Source organism: Petromyzon marinus, chromosome 32 (genome assembly GCF_048934315.1).
Source record: "Petromyzon marinus isolate PM22_M1 ecotype Great Lakes invasive population chromosome 32, UKy_Petmar_22M1.pri1.0, whole genome shotgun sequence".
Lineage (NCBI taxonomy): Eukaryota > Metazoa > Chordata > Hyperoartia > Petromyzontiformes > Petromyzontidae > Petromyzon > Petromyzon marinus.
Window position 1 is genome coordinate 4,458,864 of NC_133698.1, and position 18,228 is coordinate 4,477,091.

The window sequence follows — 18,228 nt, forward strand, 5'->3', positions numbered from 1 at the left end:
ACATGTATTTAATTATAACCATATATGTCAATTTTTATTTGGTTTAAAGATAATGTACGCGTAACTTTGTAAATGTTTTCAAATATTTAGCATTTGGATCATCATCAGCATCGGCCACGATACATCCACTGCTGGGTGAAGGCCTTGACAAATCATTGGCATATCTCACGGTCGTTGAATTCCCACAACTGGCTTAACAGTGCTGTTATCAGGAGATGAGCACCAATGCCTCAATGCTCATTTGCAGCAGGAAATAACTTTCATTTTTGAGTCAATCATAATTAATTTAAAAACCCAGAACAATTGATTGAAACTCGATGCTGTTTTGGACGTTTTAATGTCGATTTTTTTTCGTTATTAATTTGCTTCCGCGTCATAGCAGTGGTATATCTTTGCTGAATTATTAAGGATACAGAGACACATCCACAATATATGTATATAAAACAACAAATGTAAACACGATGGAAAAAAATGTATTCAATGAGAAGACACTATTTTGTAAATACAATTTTAATTAAATGCGAAATATTAATATGTATTGTGTCAAAGGCATACAAAAGCGGTCGTTTAAGGATTTTAATTCATCCAAATTTAATCCATTGCCCTGCTTAAATATGCATGAGCATGCTGCTCAATTTATAAAAAGCCATAATTATACTTGAGATCAAAATGCACGTTTGAACACCTTAACCCTAAGTTAATCCTTCAGTGTAATTATGGTAATTGTTATTATGAGGAGCACACATCAAAAGTACGTGCTTTTTCAAGAGCTTAAACCTTAGACATGTATTTGAGTGTGCTCTATGTGGTTATACAATTGTGGCTCAGTGCATTATATTCTATCCGTGCATGTGGAAATATGTTCAGGAGCTAAATGCCAATGTCGAGGTCTGCTAGCCACGAGAGGGTTTAAAAGAGAGTTTTTGTAGTTTTGCTATTCCTGCATTGAAGGGACACAGACTACACACAGTGCATTGAGTTGAATGGCCACAGTCACACTAGCTTGTCTTTAAGTTTCCATTTACTGTATTAAAGAGATATGTGCATCGGCCTCTTGATTGTCTAATGCGGTTGATGGTTCCACCAGTGTCTTTGAGGAATGTCTACGCCAGGAGGTGCGATGCTTGGGTCTCGGATCAGGTGTTTATTCTGTATATCCTTGTTGTTCCACTCTGTTCGCCAGCATTCTGGAGCTCAATACTCTGCCACCGAGTTGATCGGTGAGAGGGCGACAGTTTGGAGTACATCAGCTGAAGTGCCCCAGGTCGTTCCTGCTAGTTTCTCTCACAGGTCAATTATTGATTTGGTCTTTTCACCGATCTGTTTTGTGTGGGGCTTGAAGGTTTTGGCTTCTGTCCATGATAAGCCCTACATATTTTTGATCGGGGGTCATAATGCACTGGGCTACCACAGAAAGACCTATCAAGGATGGCATCTGCTGCATGATTCTTCAAGTGGAAAGCGCTGGTGGTGGTATTGTAAGAATTTGGTCGGGGTCTCCAGTGATCAGCTGTTAAAAGTATTCGCAATCTTGACTTAAAGCTTTCGTGACTGCAGGAATTCATATTCTAGGGGTCTTTCGGTAAAGTCACATAGATGAGTTCAAAAAATTTAACAAAATAACAAAAAAAATTACGACGTTTCGATCGTAACACAAGCGGTTATCATCGAAACATCATAGTTTTCTGTTATTTTGTTATTTTATTTGAACCTATCTACGTGACTTTACCAAAAGACCCATAGAATAGTATTGGCAATGTTTTAGAGGTTCATGCCCTGTGCAGCAAGGGCTATGTCATCTGTACACATCAGGCTGAGTGAAACGTGCCCGGCTGTGTAGGGTCGTATATAAGGAACTTGGCTTGTGCTGACTACTATTCCTCGAGTTTCCCTCCGGCTTCATTCTCTGAGTAGCCCTATTGTATGTAGTGTCTAATGAAGTCACCCACAAATTGCCGGATGAGTGGCTGCTGGCAGAGGTGTTGATGGACATTCCTTATTCAGGGGCTTTGATTAAAGTTTTGAGGCCATGTTTAGGGTGGTAGATGGCTGCAGCAACAACAACAAGGGTGTTCCCATTTATTGTGTAACTTGCCTTCCGTGTGCTGTCCTCAGCCTGCGTCTCCTGTAAGGCGACGTCAGCGCTGTTTCCCTTTGGTTTCTGGCCAGGAAGTCGCATTTATGTCTCAACATTTCTAGATTGTTTAGTTGGTATACGCGAAGGCCTCATCTGATCAGTTTCTGGCCTGCAAAGGGGTCATTGTTTCGGGTATTTGTCTCTACTAATCATATCTAGAGTCGAATTAACTATGCCAATTTCACCTAGATGATTGGTATTAGTAGTGTTCAAGATAACACGAAAACACGTTACAGGTGGGCCGCAAAAAGGCTACTGTCTCCAACCCAATGCATGCATCGGGTTCATGCATATATGAATGTCTTTTATTGAAGTAACCTGGAGACAACGGATTGTGTCTCCAGTATTGAATTGTAACATTTGGTGTCCGTATTCCTCTTCTAGGAATAGTCTTTATATGTGTCTTAGCACAACATTGAACTGACGATTACACATCTATTAAAACCTTTTGAAGCTGTCCTAATTGGGATCTTTGACATCATCCAACCACTAACCCATTTCTGCCGATTGTTTTTCTTCTGAACAGGATAAGGATAACCAGAAGTCCTTTTTCACTGCTTACTATCCTTGAGAAGTGAAAGATATACTAAACGCATGAAAGTCGCGAATCGGGGAGGTAATTTAAAGGTGATTTACACACATATAGTTGATTCGACAATAGCACTGCACTGGGACTTTTATATGTAAGTATGTTGAATTTATTTTGCACCGTACGTAGCCAACCATGCTATTCGGAGGTGGCCAGCATGTGTCTGTATGTTTTTGGAGTGCAGAGACGGTGGTTAGTGTAATGTGCTACAAACCCACATTTTTGGGTTCAATTCCTGACCTTCGATATCATCAGTTGCAAGTGATATTTGAACCTGTCCTGGGCCTCCTCCCTTTCGTCAATAATGTATAGCCTTAACGAGTACTGTAACTCGTGCAGTGTTTAGATAGCATCATTTGGGAAACAAAGGTGGCAGGCCATGGAGCTGGTCAAACCACCCCCAAAATTCGTACTTCTAGCCTTAGCAGCTGTTTTCTAACATCATTTGTCCCTGGAGGTTTGTGTCCAACCATATGAGACCAAATATGAATTATTCTGGTTAAACAAAGGTCAGTCATTTGAATTTGAGAATGTATATGCATGGCATATTCTTACAATCACACATTGCCACCGCAAATATAAACCATATATATGTGACATGGTAGAAGCAACGAGGCATGCAATCATTGCATGTCTATGTAATTTAATCATCGGCCACTTCAATGTTCTCAACGATTGAGGTTTTCTCCAATACGTGATGTCAACAGGTGCACATGTGACTACACTGGCCAATGTAGAGAATGTGATAGCAGTAGCAGCTCTCCGACTAAATGTTCTTCATACAGGATTTCAAACTACAGTGAGAGGTAGGTGACAGACGTATAGTCCGGAGAAGCCTCAGGGAGCTCCTATTTCATGGCGACATGTCGAACAATAAGCCATCCTCTTTTCGTGGAGTGCTGCTGTGTCAAAACAGATATAATCCTCGTCATTTCTGAAGCCCTCCAACAATACGATTGAATGATTTCTTAAGTGGCATTGAATTATTACATCAATCAAGCGTATTGTGTGTACATTTCATCCATTCAAGTGACTTGTATTGCACTCTTGTAACAAAGGATGGCTCTCCAAGTCAATTTGGCAAAAATCAGTGACTGTTAACTAATGCCACACCTCTCTTATGCCTGATTTTTTTTCTTCCAATTGCTCAGTCAAATTGAAGAAGATACATTCGTGAACACGATTTGCAAATAACAATGGATGCAAATCTGCCACTGTGATTAATTATATCTCCCTCTCTTAATTACTGCCCTGTTACACGAGGATGGTCATTGTCCATTTGTCACCCACGTGTGACGAAAAGGAAGACCATTGCCTGAAATGTCACATTACATATTTTATTTTTAAGGATTGATTATTTACAAATGTGTATAGTTTTTGTGATTTGTGCTTATGCTCCACAGCTAGCACAGTATCACAAAAAAAACATGTTTCATGTGTTTATGGTTATTGTAATTCCCTCTAAATATTCAGCAGTGTCATTAAGTCTAAAGGCACCCTGTATTGAGATGCTCGTCCGTGTCCTTAAATGTGAGCATAGGAAAACACCATTGCATAGAAACCCCATACAAATGTGTGGATTACACCAAGGCCGCAATTATAATATATATTGGGGGGACAATATTCAAATATGCTCAAAATGTCACCCCCCAAAAAAATTTCTATAAAAAAAATTGCTATGCTATGTAAATAAAAACAATTTGCCAAACCTTGGCCACAATATCTGGACTTGTCTTCATATAAATCAATGCATAGATGTATGCTTATATGATTGTGGTTATGGTTGTACTTTATTAAAACAAGACATGGTAAAAACAGAGCAGTGTAATACAATACACTATTAGACATTATTGTAAAAAAAAAGTCCATCCTATGTGTTAGTGATTTTTTTTTTTACATTTTAGACAGGAAATTAGTTTTCAAATTGAGATATTTTTCTTGGTTGGAACCCCCAGACACCCTGGAATATTTGGTCCCCCCCAAATGTTGACTCCATGGCTGCAGCCTTGGATTACACACTCAGAGGCATACACATAGATCACCAACCTGCTTGGTGTACTGCCATCCACTGGTTACCTCATACCCTTGCAGGTTTAATGTCTCAGTCTAATACATCAACCCACAGCATCGACACTGGATTTCAAGCCCGCACAAATGCACCTAAGTAAAACTAACCTAAAATTTGGCAGCATGACGAATTAAAATAAGGAGTGGTATTTGACAACAATGAGGGATGAATTGTGTTGAATGTTGCTTTTGTTTCTATTAAAGGTGCCACACTTAATAATAATCTGCAGTAGCTGTTTGCAAATGACAATTACAATTATAGTGTATAAAGTATTACAGAGGAACGCTACGTTTACATGCATATACATGGTACATTTGAGATGATAAATTTTTGGTAAATTTTAACCGGCATATACCTGCAATGAATGAGGTGATGAAGGTTTTGTTGTGCAAGATTTGAGTAATTGAAGTTATTATTTCACTGCATAATTTACGTTATTCTTGCCTTCTTCTTGTATGCCGCAGGGTGGAAAAGCAACAGTGTTGAAATATAGTATAGTTTAATGCTAAGTTTATAACATATACAAGGAGGCAGTAGATGCTGTGTGGATCACAGCAACACCGTCAGGATCCCCAGGGCGCCATGGTGGCAAGATGTTGACTACCTCGCCTAGTGTACAATATATCATGGGTTCGATTCCAACCCTGACGCCTGTATATTTGGAGTTTGCATGTTCTATGTGGTTGCGTGGATTTTTTTTCTCCATGTCCTCCGGTTTTTCCCTCCATATTTAGAAAACATGCGTCTCGAGTATTTGACTGCTATACATTTCCACATGGTAAGCCACTTTGTTGAGCTATCATTTGTAGCCAGGTCGCTTCTGAAAAAGAGCTACATAGCAAAAAAATTGTTTAATTTAGGTTGGTGCATTCGTCGGTGAAGCGTTTGATGGTTTAGACGTCACCATAGTTGTAGTGCAGCGATTCATTGATCTTCCATGTGTGAAAGGTGGACTAAAATCTCCCATGATTCAAGGTTTAGCGCGATCCACAGTTGTCGTGGGAGAGAGAAGCCCGGTACTTCTAGAGTCAGGTCCTCAATTAGGTTTATGGTTGCTCCATCCATTGCCGCCCACAATTCTGTCCAGCGGGCCCTCTTTCTTATGGCTGATGTAGATGCAGAGCAACAACTACAATTTCATATTCAAATGGTCAAGCCAGATAACAACTTGAGGAGCAGCGGAGTGTATCTCTGTGATGTCTCCTTTGTATTTGTGGATTGGGCACTACGACATATGTTGTAAGATCTGTTCTGGATGACCACAGTCGCACACTGGAGAGTTTTAAATTTTCCTTTGTGCTTCAGGTATCTGCATCTACTGCCATGGCTTATGCGCTGGATGCAGTTTAGGGTGGACCATGATCTTCGTGGAATATCAAACCCAGGGGATCTTTACGTTGGGTCATGCAGCGAGTGCTAGAGCGGAGGTACACATCCAGAAAGGCTTCCTGCATTTCAGCTTATGGCGTGAGGGTTCTTTTAGATCTTGTTGAAAGGCAGATATTCACAGCGGGCGGGCCTCATGGGCATTCAGGAAAAACGCAGAAGTGGCAAACGGGCCACAATCTCGTACTGGCCTGGTTACTGGAAGTCGTATTTTGGCAAAATAAATTATGGCTTTCAATAATACATGTTTTCCAGAAAATAATAAAGACAGAATGACAACTGCAGAACAATCTCGACAACATCCTGTATTCCCCAAGCATTGAGAATGTAACAAAAAGCATATTTATATTAACTTGCTGTGAAATATGTTGTGGAATGTTTTGCAATTTAAGACATCCCATGGCTAAGCATCGACAGAATATGAATGTAATTGCTGTATGTTATCAGGTGACAATCCTTCAAGATGCATGATTTTATTTAACAAACCAGATATTGATATACATTAATGATATGGTTACAGTTAATAAGGCTTCTGTATATATAGATAATAAAACTGCCTTAAATTCATTGGCCTATGGGCTTGGGAGATTAATTATTTGCATTTGTTCATTAGCATGGTGTGGTCCGTTTTAGAAAAATGAGCAGATACCCTCATGTTATGGACACAAGCCATCATTTAAGAAATATGGGGTGCAATATTTGAACTATGGATACATGTAACGGAGTGAACTTAGTGTGATTTATGATGTGCACAACACATTATTTTTAAAACTATTAACTATAACCGCCTAGGTTAGGGTAGCATCACCCTAACCCTAATTCTGTCAAATGAGACACTCCGGCCAAGTCCGTGTTCCAGTAATCTGAATATATCAGCCTGACTTCCAGCCTGGGCGAGACACTTTTTTATTGCTTACGTTTTCTCCAAGACTCAACGAATGGAGAACTTTCTCAGCCTTATTCCCACTCAAAGCCCAGCGAACTTGACATCCATTTCAAAAGAGTGTTCTGTTATGTAGGTCCCTGCATTGGGTTGACTTTATCTGACGAGTATTGTGAAATAGGCTAAATATTCATGAAACCTGATCCATTGTGCCAAGGTTCAGAAATTACATCCTTTCTGACCTCACCACACAATTTTAAATGTCAGCCCGACATGCACGCTCACAAAACCTCTTATCATCCTGGCCCATAAGGCCTTTACTGACTGTCAACACTCAGACTACTTATTGAACATAACCAACTGTATGTCAGCACTATCCAGCAATCACTTTGAATTCTAATTTCATTTAGTGCCGTTTATGTCTGGTAATATAAAAAATATATATTTATGTAAGGCACATGTGGGTAGCCGTTGTTACTTAGGGATGTATTACATAAATTATGAACTCCCTATCATCTCCCACCATTGTCAGGGCCGATAAAGTGACTCACACTTTGTGAGGAATCAATAATGGATATCCTGTGGAGGCAACGGCCCACACTTTTGAAATGTTGGATTTCAACCGTTGTCTCTGAACCACCAACAGAGATTAACACCGTCCATTGATCATTTGACACTGTGGAGACAATTTAAATGTGCTTTATTTCGAAATAAAAAGGTTTGTGAGGCAGGAGGGCTCTCTATGTTACGATATGGATCAGAGAGTCAGGCCCGAACTCAGCAGCTTGAAAGCCGTTTGCATTTGAGCAGAGGTGCTTGAGATGGATTATGGCGATACAGGATAAGCAAAGCAGAAATCCTGAAGAGAACATTGCAGTAATTTTTTATGATTCATCAACGAATGGTTGCATTGGGGAGGTTACATGTGCATGATGGAGGAGTCACGTTTCTACTGTACAGCATCCGCAGGATCTTACAGAACATAGAACGCGTTGGCGAGGTGTGTTTGTGTAGCACGCACTGCTTTGGTCATGAAAACATTGATCTTTGTCCTGAATTGCGATAATATTGGTAAATAAAGCCCTAATGTGTCACGTGTGTTGCTGGGGATAGGTGGGCTGATTGACAAAGGCCACCATGAGGGCCGAGCGTCGCGGGCGCTGCACGAGGCGCTGGCTCTGGACAAGGCGGTGCAGCGCGCCCACGAGCTCACCGACCCAGCCAACACGCTGATCGTTGTCACGGCAGACCACGGCCACACGCTCACCATCGGCGGGCACCCCAGCAGAGGCAACCCCATACTGGGTGAGTGCAGCTTGCTGAAATGAACAACGAGGCAGTGTGCATTTCCTTTCTAAGAATTTGTCAAGAAAGACGATATCATGGGACCTCCTTTGCCAGTATCAAAATATGGGAATCGGTTAGACTAGAGGACCAATCAGTTTCAAAGACAATGCATATATTATCAGAGTATGTTTTTTGTTTGCATTCTGACCACAAGTATTGTGGTTAATGCAGACGTGATTCCTTGTAAAAGGTTTTAGTTTGGTGTTTTAACATCTTAGCACCTGTTTTGTTGCCAGAAAAAAGGGGAAAACCTATTCTCAAAACAGACGATGTTTGAGAGTGGCGGGGCTCTCCCATCACCGTTGAGCATAGGGTCCCGCATCTCAGCGTTTCTGCACACCTAGCAGCATTCTATATCGGACGCCTAGGAGTTGAGGGGCGTGGATCGAGGCTCACCGCCTTCATTTCAAGGTGCTTCCCGCCGGTGGTGGAATTCCGCCCTTCACCACCCCTGTCGGGGCTTTACACTACCGTCCAGGTTATTTGAACTCATGTCACTCCACGAGCGAAGAACCGGGTTTTACTCCAAATGCTTCATGCTCGAAAAAACGATCAAGCAGGTACAGGGGGATACTCGATCTGAGGAAACTTGCTTCTCCACATATAGCATTTCAAGGTGGAGTCTCTTTAGTGCACCACAGGAGTGCTCCAGTCAGAGGATTGGCTTGCCTCCATAGAGTTCGCCAAGGGTGTTCACCAAGGTGTTGGCAACCCTCATTGTAGCCCTATCTTGACGACTTTCTCTGAGGGCGCCATTGGTAACCAGGCTTCAGATGGAGATATATCCATGGTCATCTCACTATTGGAGACACACAGCGGAGTCATCAACCGGGTGAAGCGTTTTCTGTTGCCAACCCAGCAGCTTTACCATCTGGGCGCTGATATTTGAACGGACCAGCAGATTATGTGGCTTCTGGATCAGAAGGAGCTCCTGATAGCTGGGCTAGCCCATTCTATTGCACACCAATGCAGTGCCCCATGCAAGAGTAATTGTGGTTCTGCTGAGGCACACGTCATGAACCACAGAGGTCATTCTCTGGGCGAAGTACCGAATGAGACATTTACAAAAAGCTCTGCTACGCTGCTGGGACCCGTGGCGTGGCAACCTCCAACAGGTGGTGCGACTGCCACCGATCTGCAGAGCCTTCACTTGGGACACCAGCTCTTGGGGCTGGAGTGCTCACCTCATCTCCAGGGGAGATCAGTGCAGGCGAGCTGGCCAACCCTTGCAAAGGGCCGCACCAACCTGCTCTAAGTGCACGTCATACATCTAGCTGCTGTGGCATTTCACACCACAGTTGATTGGCAGGTCAGTCCTGGTTCGCTGCAACAACATCATGGATCCCCCCCCCCCCCCCCCCCGATTCTGTCCTCTTATGGAGGAGGCCTGGATCCTGCTGAGTTGCGCAGAGGCCATGCGCTTGACTCTGGAGGGTGACCCACGTGGCCGGGGTTCGACTCGCTTGTCCGCAGCTGACTCGATCCGCGAGTGGCAGCTGCACCCCGAGGTGTTCATCTCCCTTCTGGATCGCTTCGGCCCCCTTTATCGCCTCTGCGAAAGGCTGCCTGCTCACGAGGTTGTTCGTGACCTCTGCACTTCGCTCGCTTTCTCACCGAAACCTGGGGGTCTGTGACCTGTGTAGCCCTGCTCTGATTGTGTTTGCGACCTGCAAGTTTGTAACCTCGGTGACCTGTGTTAAGGACCTGTGAGCGTAGGATCACACCCCTGCCTTCGTGACTAAGTATTGGAGTCTGGACCGTCATTGCTAACTATTAGGAGTGTGTTTATGTTGTTATAACTAGTGCTTCTTATTGCCATTACCTTTGATCTGGTTGATGTGACTTGTGTTTTCTCATTGCCCTGTAACCCCTGGAAACCCTTGCATATTACCTGGTGTTGTTCTTTGCAAATCCTTGTTACTTGTTTTCTCTTTACCATGTTGAAATCTGGACTGTGGACTTGTGGTGGTGATGGTGGTGTTGGAGGATTATGCCATCTATTTGCCAAAATGCAAGACATTTCCCAATACAACAATTTGCTTATTGCAGGGCTAGTGGACACGGAAGTGAGCGATGTGGACTACCTACCCTTCACCACGCTCGCCTATGCCAATGGGCCTGGGCACAGCACTCGTCGCGACATTGTGGATACAGGTAAATTGCTGAATCATGGATGATTCATTGTGATCCTACTGAATCGCACGAGGCGTCAATTTGACGATTTATAAGCACAATGTATTACGTCTGCCATGATGGCACAATTATGCTGGAAACAGTAATATATGCAAGTTCACGTTTGTTTAACCAGATAGTAACTCAAGAGATCAGAATAGTGTCATTATCAAGAATGACTTGGGTCACCAAAATTACAAATAATATATAAATCGGAGCAAAACAACCAAATATAAATGAAAGCAGAAGCAACCGTGTTACAAAGGAAATCCAAAAACTGCACAAACATGATATTAAATAAAATTCGCAGCCTGCATGTGTTTTGAGTGGGACCATCCCTCCCTCCTTTCATGCGTCCCTCCCTCTCAGAGTACCCGGAGAAAACCCAGGCGAGGGGAGATAACACTCAATCCCGATACAGATGTTAATTAATCCACTTTCTGTCCTGTTGTACCCTGGAGAGCTAGGAGATGACCTTAACGTCCATGGGGAGTTTCAGAAGTTTGAGTGATCTAGTAACCCTTACCTCCAGAGTGCACGATTACAGGCACTCATCTATGTTCTTTCGCCTTATTAGCTGCAGACGACTACAGAGTGAAGAGCGCGGTGCCACGGACAAGGGAAACGCACAGCGGGGAGGACGTCCCCGTGTTTGCGAGCGGTCCCATGGCCCACCTCCTGCGTGGAGTGCAGGAGCAGACCTACGTGGCCCACGTTATACGCTATGCCGCATGCCTGGGCAGTTATCGCGAGAGCCACTGCACCCGAGAGGGCAGGACGCCCAGTTAAAAGGCCTTGGCATTCTCTTCTTTGTTGATGTATGGAGAAATAACTTTGAATTTACGTTGGTGCCTTAGTATTTGGTGTTTGGGCAGCATTCAATGGTCAGTTCTGGATGACAGTAGTCGCACACTGTAGATTTTTACATTTCACATTCGTGCTTCACGTATCCGTATCTGCATCGTTTGTGCCGATGCTGTTTAAGGTTGCCCATAAACTTCGTTGAAGATCGTAGCTGTTAGTTCTTTCTGCTCTTTAATGAGGTGTTTGTGACTTAGTGGCCTTTGTGCACAGCAGTGCATCTGCTGTAGAACATTTCCCTACTACATAGCAGCCGACCATTTGTATACTTTAGGGATGAGATTGGGATTTTAAAACGTCAAATGCAGGATACCCGAATATTCGCGGGAGCACCTTCCTGGAGAATATTAAAACTCAAAGTTAAAAAAATAGGTTTAGGGAGCGTAAATATATTGCATTTAAACATAAACTGTATGTATATATTAATGAATAAATTGTATGGTAGTTTGTGTTATTTAACATACCTTTTATAATGATGAATATAAATATTTAAAAAAATAGGGTTAAATAAATTTATAGTTCACGGTATTTCCCCACTTCTCTCTCCCCCCCTACTGCCGAGGCCTTACTATATAACCTCGTGCCATGGCAGATCTCTCGCCTACTTCAGCAGTTTTTTTCTTGCTGTGGTTGTCCCACCTGATGACGATTGCTTGTGTTGCGATCGAAACGTCATGATCTAATATATTTATACCTACGTGACTTTATCGAAAGAACCAAAGAGTATGGATTCCTGCAGTCACAAAAGCTTCAAATCAAGATTGCAAGGTATTATTTTAAACTTACCTTTAAAAATGTCACTTTGCTTAGGGGCCATGGTGAACGGTAACACAGCATGTAATGAAAAGAAAACAATTTGCAAAGGAACACCGCCCGCGTGTGAATGGTGGGGCAGACAAAGTCCGACTGTTTGGGAGAGCGGCGTCGCTGGGGCTAACGTTCTCATCTCTCACCATCTACGCTGCTGCCTCGCGTCACTTCAGTACCTTCTGTCGGGTGGTCACGTGCTACGGCCGTGAATGTTTCAAGCACAACCCCGCAAATTTCATACAGCGCTGCAATGAAGTCGTCGCGAATACGCAAACACCGCGATTAAAAAAAGTTGTATCGTATTTTCTTTGGACCATTTCTGATATTTTTTTGTAATTTGGGGATTTTCGTGTCATTTTTTCTTAAGTACTAAGTAAAATGTCCTCGTACTAACAATAGTGGCGTCACCTGATACCACGTGACATCCCTTTTATTCGGAAAATCTTCGAAGTGATGGCATGAAAGTCACATCACTTCCGTTTGACGTGTTTTTGAATCAATATTGTCTGAAATTTCGTGTACACTCGATTTTCATATTTTTAGCACTAATCTGATAAGGTGTACCTGTATTGATTTTACTTGCTTTGAGCAGCACACTGCACATTGGGTTCCATTTATTTAGGCGTATAGATAACATCGACAGCAGAGCAGGTTTCCCCTGGCTCTTTGAACCCTTGATAAGTGGCGGGGGGGGGGGAAAGTTGGTCAAGGTGCAAACCTGCAATTTCTTGCTCACGCCACTCCTGGCAGAAGGGCCTCTGTTTAGATGGAGCTCTGGAGGGGCCTACACTCGAGAAGATTTGGCCTACTTTTCCACACTGGCCAGACGTTTTTTTGACCCTGAATTTACGCACTTAAGTTTGTAAAAAAAAAAGGGAAAACCATTTCAATGAAAATTGCGTAAATACTATACAGTAATTGTATTTAAACGACTCTAAAGTTTCAATAGTTTAAGTCATTGTGCTTAAAGTAACATACTGTAGCTGTTTTAAAACAGCCCTCATATTTCGATTTAAAGCTTTCGTGACTGCAAGGAGTAATCTTCTTTGGTTCTTTCGGTAAAGGCACGTAGAATGAGAATAAAATAATAAATTGATAAAATAAAATAACAATAATATTCTCACGACGTTTCGGCCACAACACAAGCGGCCTTCATCAGGTGAAGGGGACGAGACTGTCTGGAGGACAGCGCTGTGTTATTTTATTTGATCAATTTATTATTTTATTCTCATTCTACGTGACTTCACCGAAAGAACCAAAGAAGATGAGCCCTCATATTAATGCAAATGTTTGTGTAAAATATAAAATACAGTGAAACCCTCTGATCCACTATGCAATTGTGGGCGATTCTCCGTATTATAAATCTACTTTTTTGTGATACCGTGTTGGCACAAATAACAAAACGCAACAAAAGTTGTCAATAACGCTGTTTGAAAAGTATAAACTGTAAGATGCAACGTTTGTAGTCCATTGTAGCAAAACGGAATTATCATGGCTTTGCAGGTTGTTTTATGTTTGCAATCAAATACAATTTAGCAGCCGAAGATGACTGTTAATTACGGGCACAGATTTTATTGATGTATATAATTATTTTAATATGAAATGCCAATTCTTCAAGGCTGTGCTCTAATTCAATGTTATCATATTCGTGAAATTGATAATGTGCATTCAAATGACAGTATTCATTCTCAGTCAATTAACTCTCTCACATTATGTGGCATTAAAATCTAACTTTTAACTGACACCATGAGGTGACGTTTTCTTATTAATGTTGACTTTCCGATTTGTATGCTTTGGGCAATTTATTTTTGTAAAGCATAACTAGTTCATATGCAGTTTGTGTGGTCATTTGCCCTACACATGTAACCGTATATTAATTTAATGTGACTATATCGTCATGGTCCTGTGATAAATGCGAAATGTGAATAAACTTGATTTATTGATGAACAAATTGTACACTGTAGGTCGAGATATTTAAAGACCGTTAAACTATCAATTCATATTTATATAGCATTATAAATATGACTCCATCTCAAGACACTGTATAAAAAGTGGGAACCTTTAATATAGAATGAGGCAGTCATTCGAAGATGGGGGGGGGGGGGGTAGTGGGGAAAGGGCTTGGATGGCTGGGGAAAGGGGGTTCAGGACTGAGGGCAGAAGGAGGAAAATAAGCAAATTCCTACTGAAGTAAGATGTCTTAAATGCTGGAGCAGAGAGGGCACAACGAGGAATAGAGAGATGAGAGGGGGAGTGCATGGTGGTGATGGGGGGAAGAGTTAGATCAGAGGGTAGGCAGAAATGAGACCATGGAGGATCTCGAAAATTGCAGAGTGCGAACTTTAAAGATTTGTGTCTGGATATGGAGTCGGTATAGAGAATGGCGTTAGTGGTGCCATGTGGTACTGCGAGGTTGAGATATGTGGACAGAGAAGTACCTTTGTTTTGATCAACATATCCATATCAGTATGTTTAATGTGAACCAAATTCAGTTCCATGCTACAGACGGTAAGATATGCTACATCAATAAAGATGTTGGGTGTATTACAGTGAGGGGAAAAAGTATTTGATCTCCTGCTGATTTTGTACGTTTGTCCACTGACAAATAAATGATCAGTCTATAATTTAATGGTAGGTTTATTTGAACAGTGAGAGACAGAATAACAACAAAAAAATCCGGAAAAACGCATGTCAAAAATGTTGGAAATTGATTTGCATTTTAATGAGGGAAATAAGTATTTGACCCCCTCTCAATCAGAAAGATGTCTGGCTCCCAAGTGTATTTTATACAAGTAACGAGCTGAGATTAGGAGCACACTCTTAAAGGGAGTGCTCTTAATCTCAGCTTGTTACCTGTATAAAAGACACCTATCCACAGAAGCAATCAATCAATAAGATTCCAAACTCTCAACCATGGCCAAGACCAAAGAGCTCTCCAAGGATGTCAGGGACAAGATTGTAGACCTACACAAGGCTGGAATGGGTACAAGACCATTGCCAAGCAGCTTGGTGAGAAGGTGACAACAGTTGGTGCGATTATTCCCAAATGGAAGAAACACAAAAGAACTGTCAATCTCCCTCAGCCTGTGGCTCCATGCAAGATCTCACCTCGTGGAGTTGCAATGATAATGAGAACGGTGAGGAATCAGCCCAGAACTACACGAGAGGATCTTGTCAATGATCTCAAGGCAGCTGGGATCATAGTCACCAAGAAAACAATTGGTAACACACTACGCCGTGAAGGACTGAAATCCTGCAGCGCCCGCAAGGTCCCCCTGCTCAAGAAAGCATATATACATGCCCGTCTGAAGTTTGCCAATGAACATCTGAATGATTCAGAGGACAACTGGGTGAAAGTGTTGTGGTCAGATGAGACCAAAATGGAGCTCTTTGGCATCAACTCAACTCGCCGTGTTTGGAGGAGGAATGCTGCCTATGACCCCAAGAACACCATCCCCACCGTCAAACATGGAGGTGGAAACATTATGCTTTGGGGGTGTTTTTCTGCAAAGGGGACAGGACAACTTCACCGCATCAAAGGGACGATGAACGGGGCCATGTACCGTCAAATCTTTGGTGAAAACCTCCTTCCCTCTGCCAGGGCATTGAAAATGGGTCGTGGATGGGTATTCCAGCATGACAATGACCCAAAACACACGGCCAAGGCAACAAAGGAGTGGCTCAAGAAGAAGTACATTAAGGTCCTGGAGTGGCCTAGCCAGTCTCCAGACCTTAATCCCATAGAACATCTGTGGAGGGAGCTGAAGGTTCGAGTTGCCAAACGTCAGCCTCGAAACCTTAATGACTTGGAGAAGATCTGCAGAGAGGAGTGGGACAAAATCCCTCCTGAGATGTATGCAAACGTGGTGGCCAGCTACAAGAAACGTCTTACCTCTGTGATTGCCAACAAGGATTTTGCCACCAAGTACTAAGTCATTCTTTGCATTAAAATGCAAATCAATTCATAACATTTTTGACATGCGTTTTTCTGGATTTTTTTGTTATTATTCTGTCTCTCACCGTTCAAATAAACCTACCATTAAAATTATAGACTAATAATTTCTTTGTCAGTGGGAAAACGTACAAAATCAGCAGGGGATCAAATACTTTTTTTCCCTCACTGTACATGTTCTTTAATTAACCAAGCAGAAGTTGTTTTATGGTGCTTAATTATACCAGCGATATATATATTTTTAAAATAATTTACGGTTGGAAATTTCCGAGGACTGACATGTTAAAATATTGTCATACATTAATATTTTTGTCTTATTCTTTGTGACAGGCATAGCCAGCATAACTAATCTGAATTGCAGGGAAAGTATCAATCATTCACTTAAAAGTGCTGATCGACATGAATTAGCCCGTTGTCCAATGAGCACGCTGTGCGCACTTGATCCCCTCAAGACCACAAACTCCCTTCAACATCCAATCAGACAATTACGAGTTCAAATACTGGTTAGGTGTTGACTTAGCGCATCAACCCTCTGGGGTCAATTAAATTGAGCGCCACTTTGTGGGGAAGAAGATTTGCCCACCCAATCGGAATGTGCACTGTTTTAATAACGTATTTGTATGTATGGAGGTGGAATAGTGCTGCGGGTGTGAGCGCACTAGACTGTGAATCTGGCGATACCTAAGTTCAATTAATAGCTGTGCGGCTAACATCAGTGGCGAGTGATGTCTGTACAGGTATAGGTTCTGTGCCCCACCCCCTTAACAACCAACACTAAGCATGATTTAACAACCCCGGTGCCCAACATGGCTTGATGAGGCCTTCATCCAATAGTGGAGTATTATTTTATTATTATTATTATGGTCAACATGTCCCCGAGTCTTGCCAAGTCGACATCATTATGGCCAAGCAGGCCATAATTATACTGCAAGCAAGAAGCCACCTGCAACCGCGTGTGATGGAAACGGTGTCCAGGCGTGCTTTTCACCTACACAATTCCAGCGCAGCCAACATACATTCTAAATAGGCAGTGCATTAAAGGCGAGAATCTCCCAGTCTTACCTCTGACATTCCACAACCGCCTCGAGGAAGATGACAGCCACAGTGCAGACGAGGAACTACGTCTACAAGTAAACTGGGCGGCTCGAATATGCTTTGCACGGTCGCTAATATCGCCCTTCTGTCATGCAGCCGCCGAGTATTTGGCAGGCACCAGGGTAATTTCGGTCGCCGCACACACAGCTTGTGCTGATTGACATCCAAAATATATTCAAGCACCCGCATAGTCAATGGGACGTAGCTATGGTGCTGAGCAACGTCCGCCCACCTACCGCTCGCATTTGTCGTGATGGAAAAGGTTTGTGTGGATATGCTAGGCCTGGAACTGGTCAACCCTCAATGAGCCCCCCACTTCATCAAGACACCTTGTGTGGACCCAACGTGGCGTGGGGCACGGTTCGCCCACAAGACATCGAGGACCGCTTTCACATCGCCTACCCAACCGCCGTTCATCTTCGTGCCTTCATTACTCGTCTTTTGAAGTTTAAATGTACCTTGTAATTCTTGAGTCATATTTTTCCATTGTTTACGTTACTCAAGTTCATGCAATGTAGTGTTGTTGTCACGAACTTGGTTGACTTTTTTGTTGTTGCCAGGAATGGTTACAAGTTATTTTTATTTTCCTTGATGCACACTTTTTGAGAGTGCATCAAGGTCGCGCATAAATAAACCACAAGTATTGTGAACAGAAATCATGAATGATTGTGTTTGACTACATGGCTTAGAGTGAGTGTGGCTGGCTACTCTTGTTTCATCCTTGAAGGTGACTAACCCTAAATAAAGGTTGTGACAGAATATGTAACTAGTCAGCCTGTCCAATGGCGCTGGAAGCATGACCCACCAGGATATACGGCATTCTGAGAACATATTACACACGTCGCTCGTCAATAATTGACAGTTTGGTTCAGATGGAAAGTGCTGGAAATGTTAAAATGGCAGTTGTAAAAATGAACAGGGAGTTGGG

At 42.5% G+C, this 18,228-nt stretch overlaps 1 protein-coding gene across 1 annotated transcript in view; it reads left to right on the forward strand.

The window, feature by feature from the left end:
* Nucleotides 1-14,204, forward strand: part of LOC116948083 (alkaline phosphatase-like) — a 57,439-nt gene extending 43,235 nt beyond the window's left edge. The window contains exons 8-10 of the mRNA XM_032964398.2: nucleotides 8,177-8,368; nucleotides 10,460-10,564; nucleotides 11,160-14,204. Coding sequence (XP_032820289.1) covers nucleotides 8,177-8,368; nucleotides 10,460-10,564; nucleotides 11,160-11,371 — 509 coding nt within the window. The 3' untranslated portion in view covers nucleotides 11,372-14,204. The remainder of the gene's footprint in view (nucleotides 1-8,176; nucleotides 8,369-10,459; nucleotides 10,565-11,159) is intronic.
* Nucleotides 14,205-18,228: the final 4,024 nt, after the last annotated feature.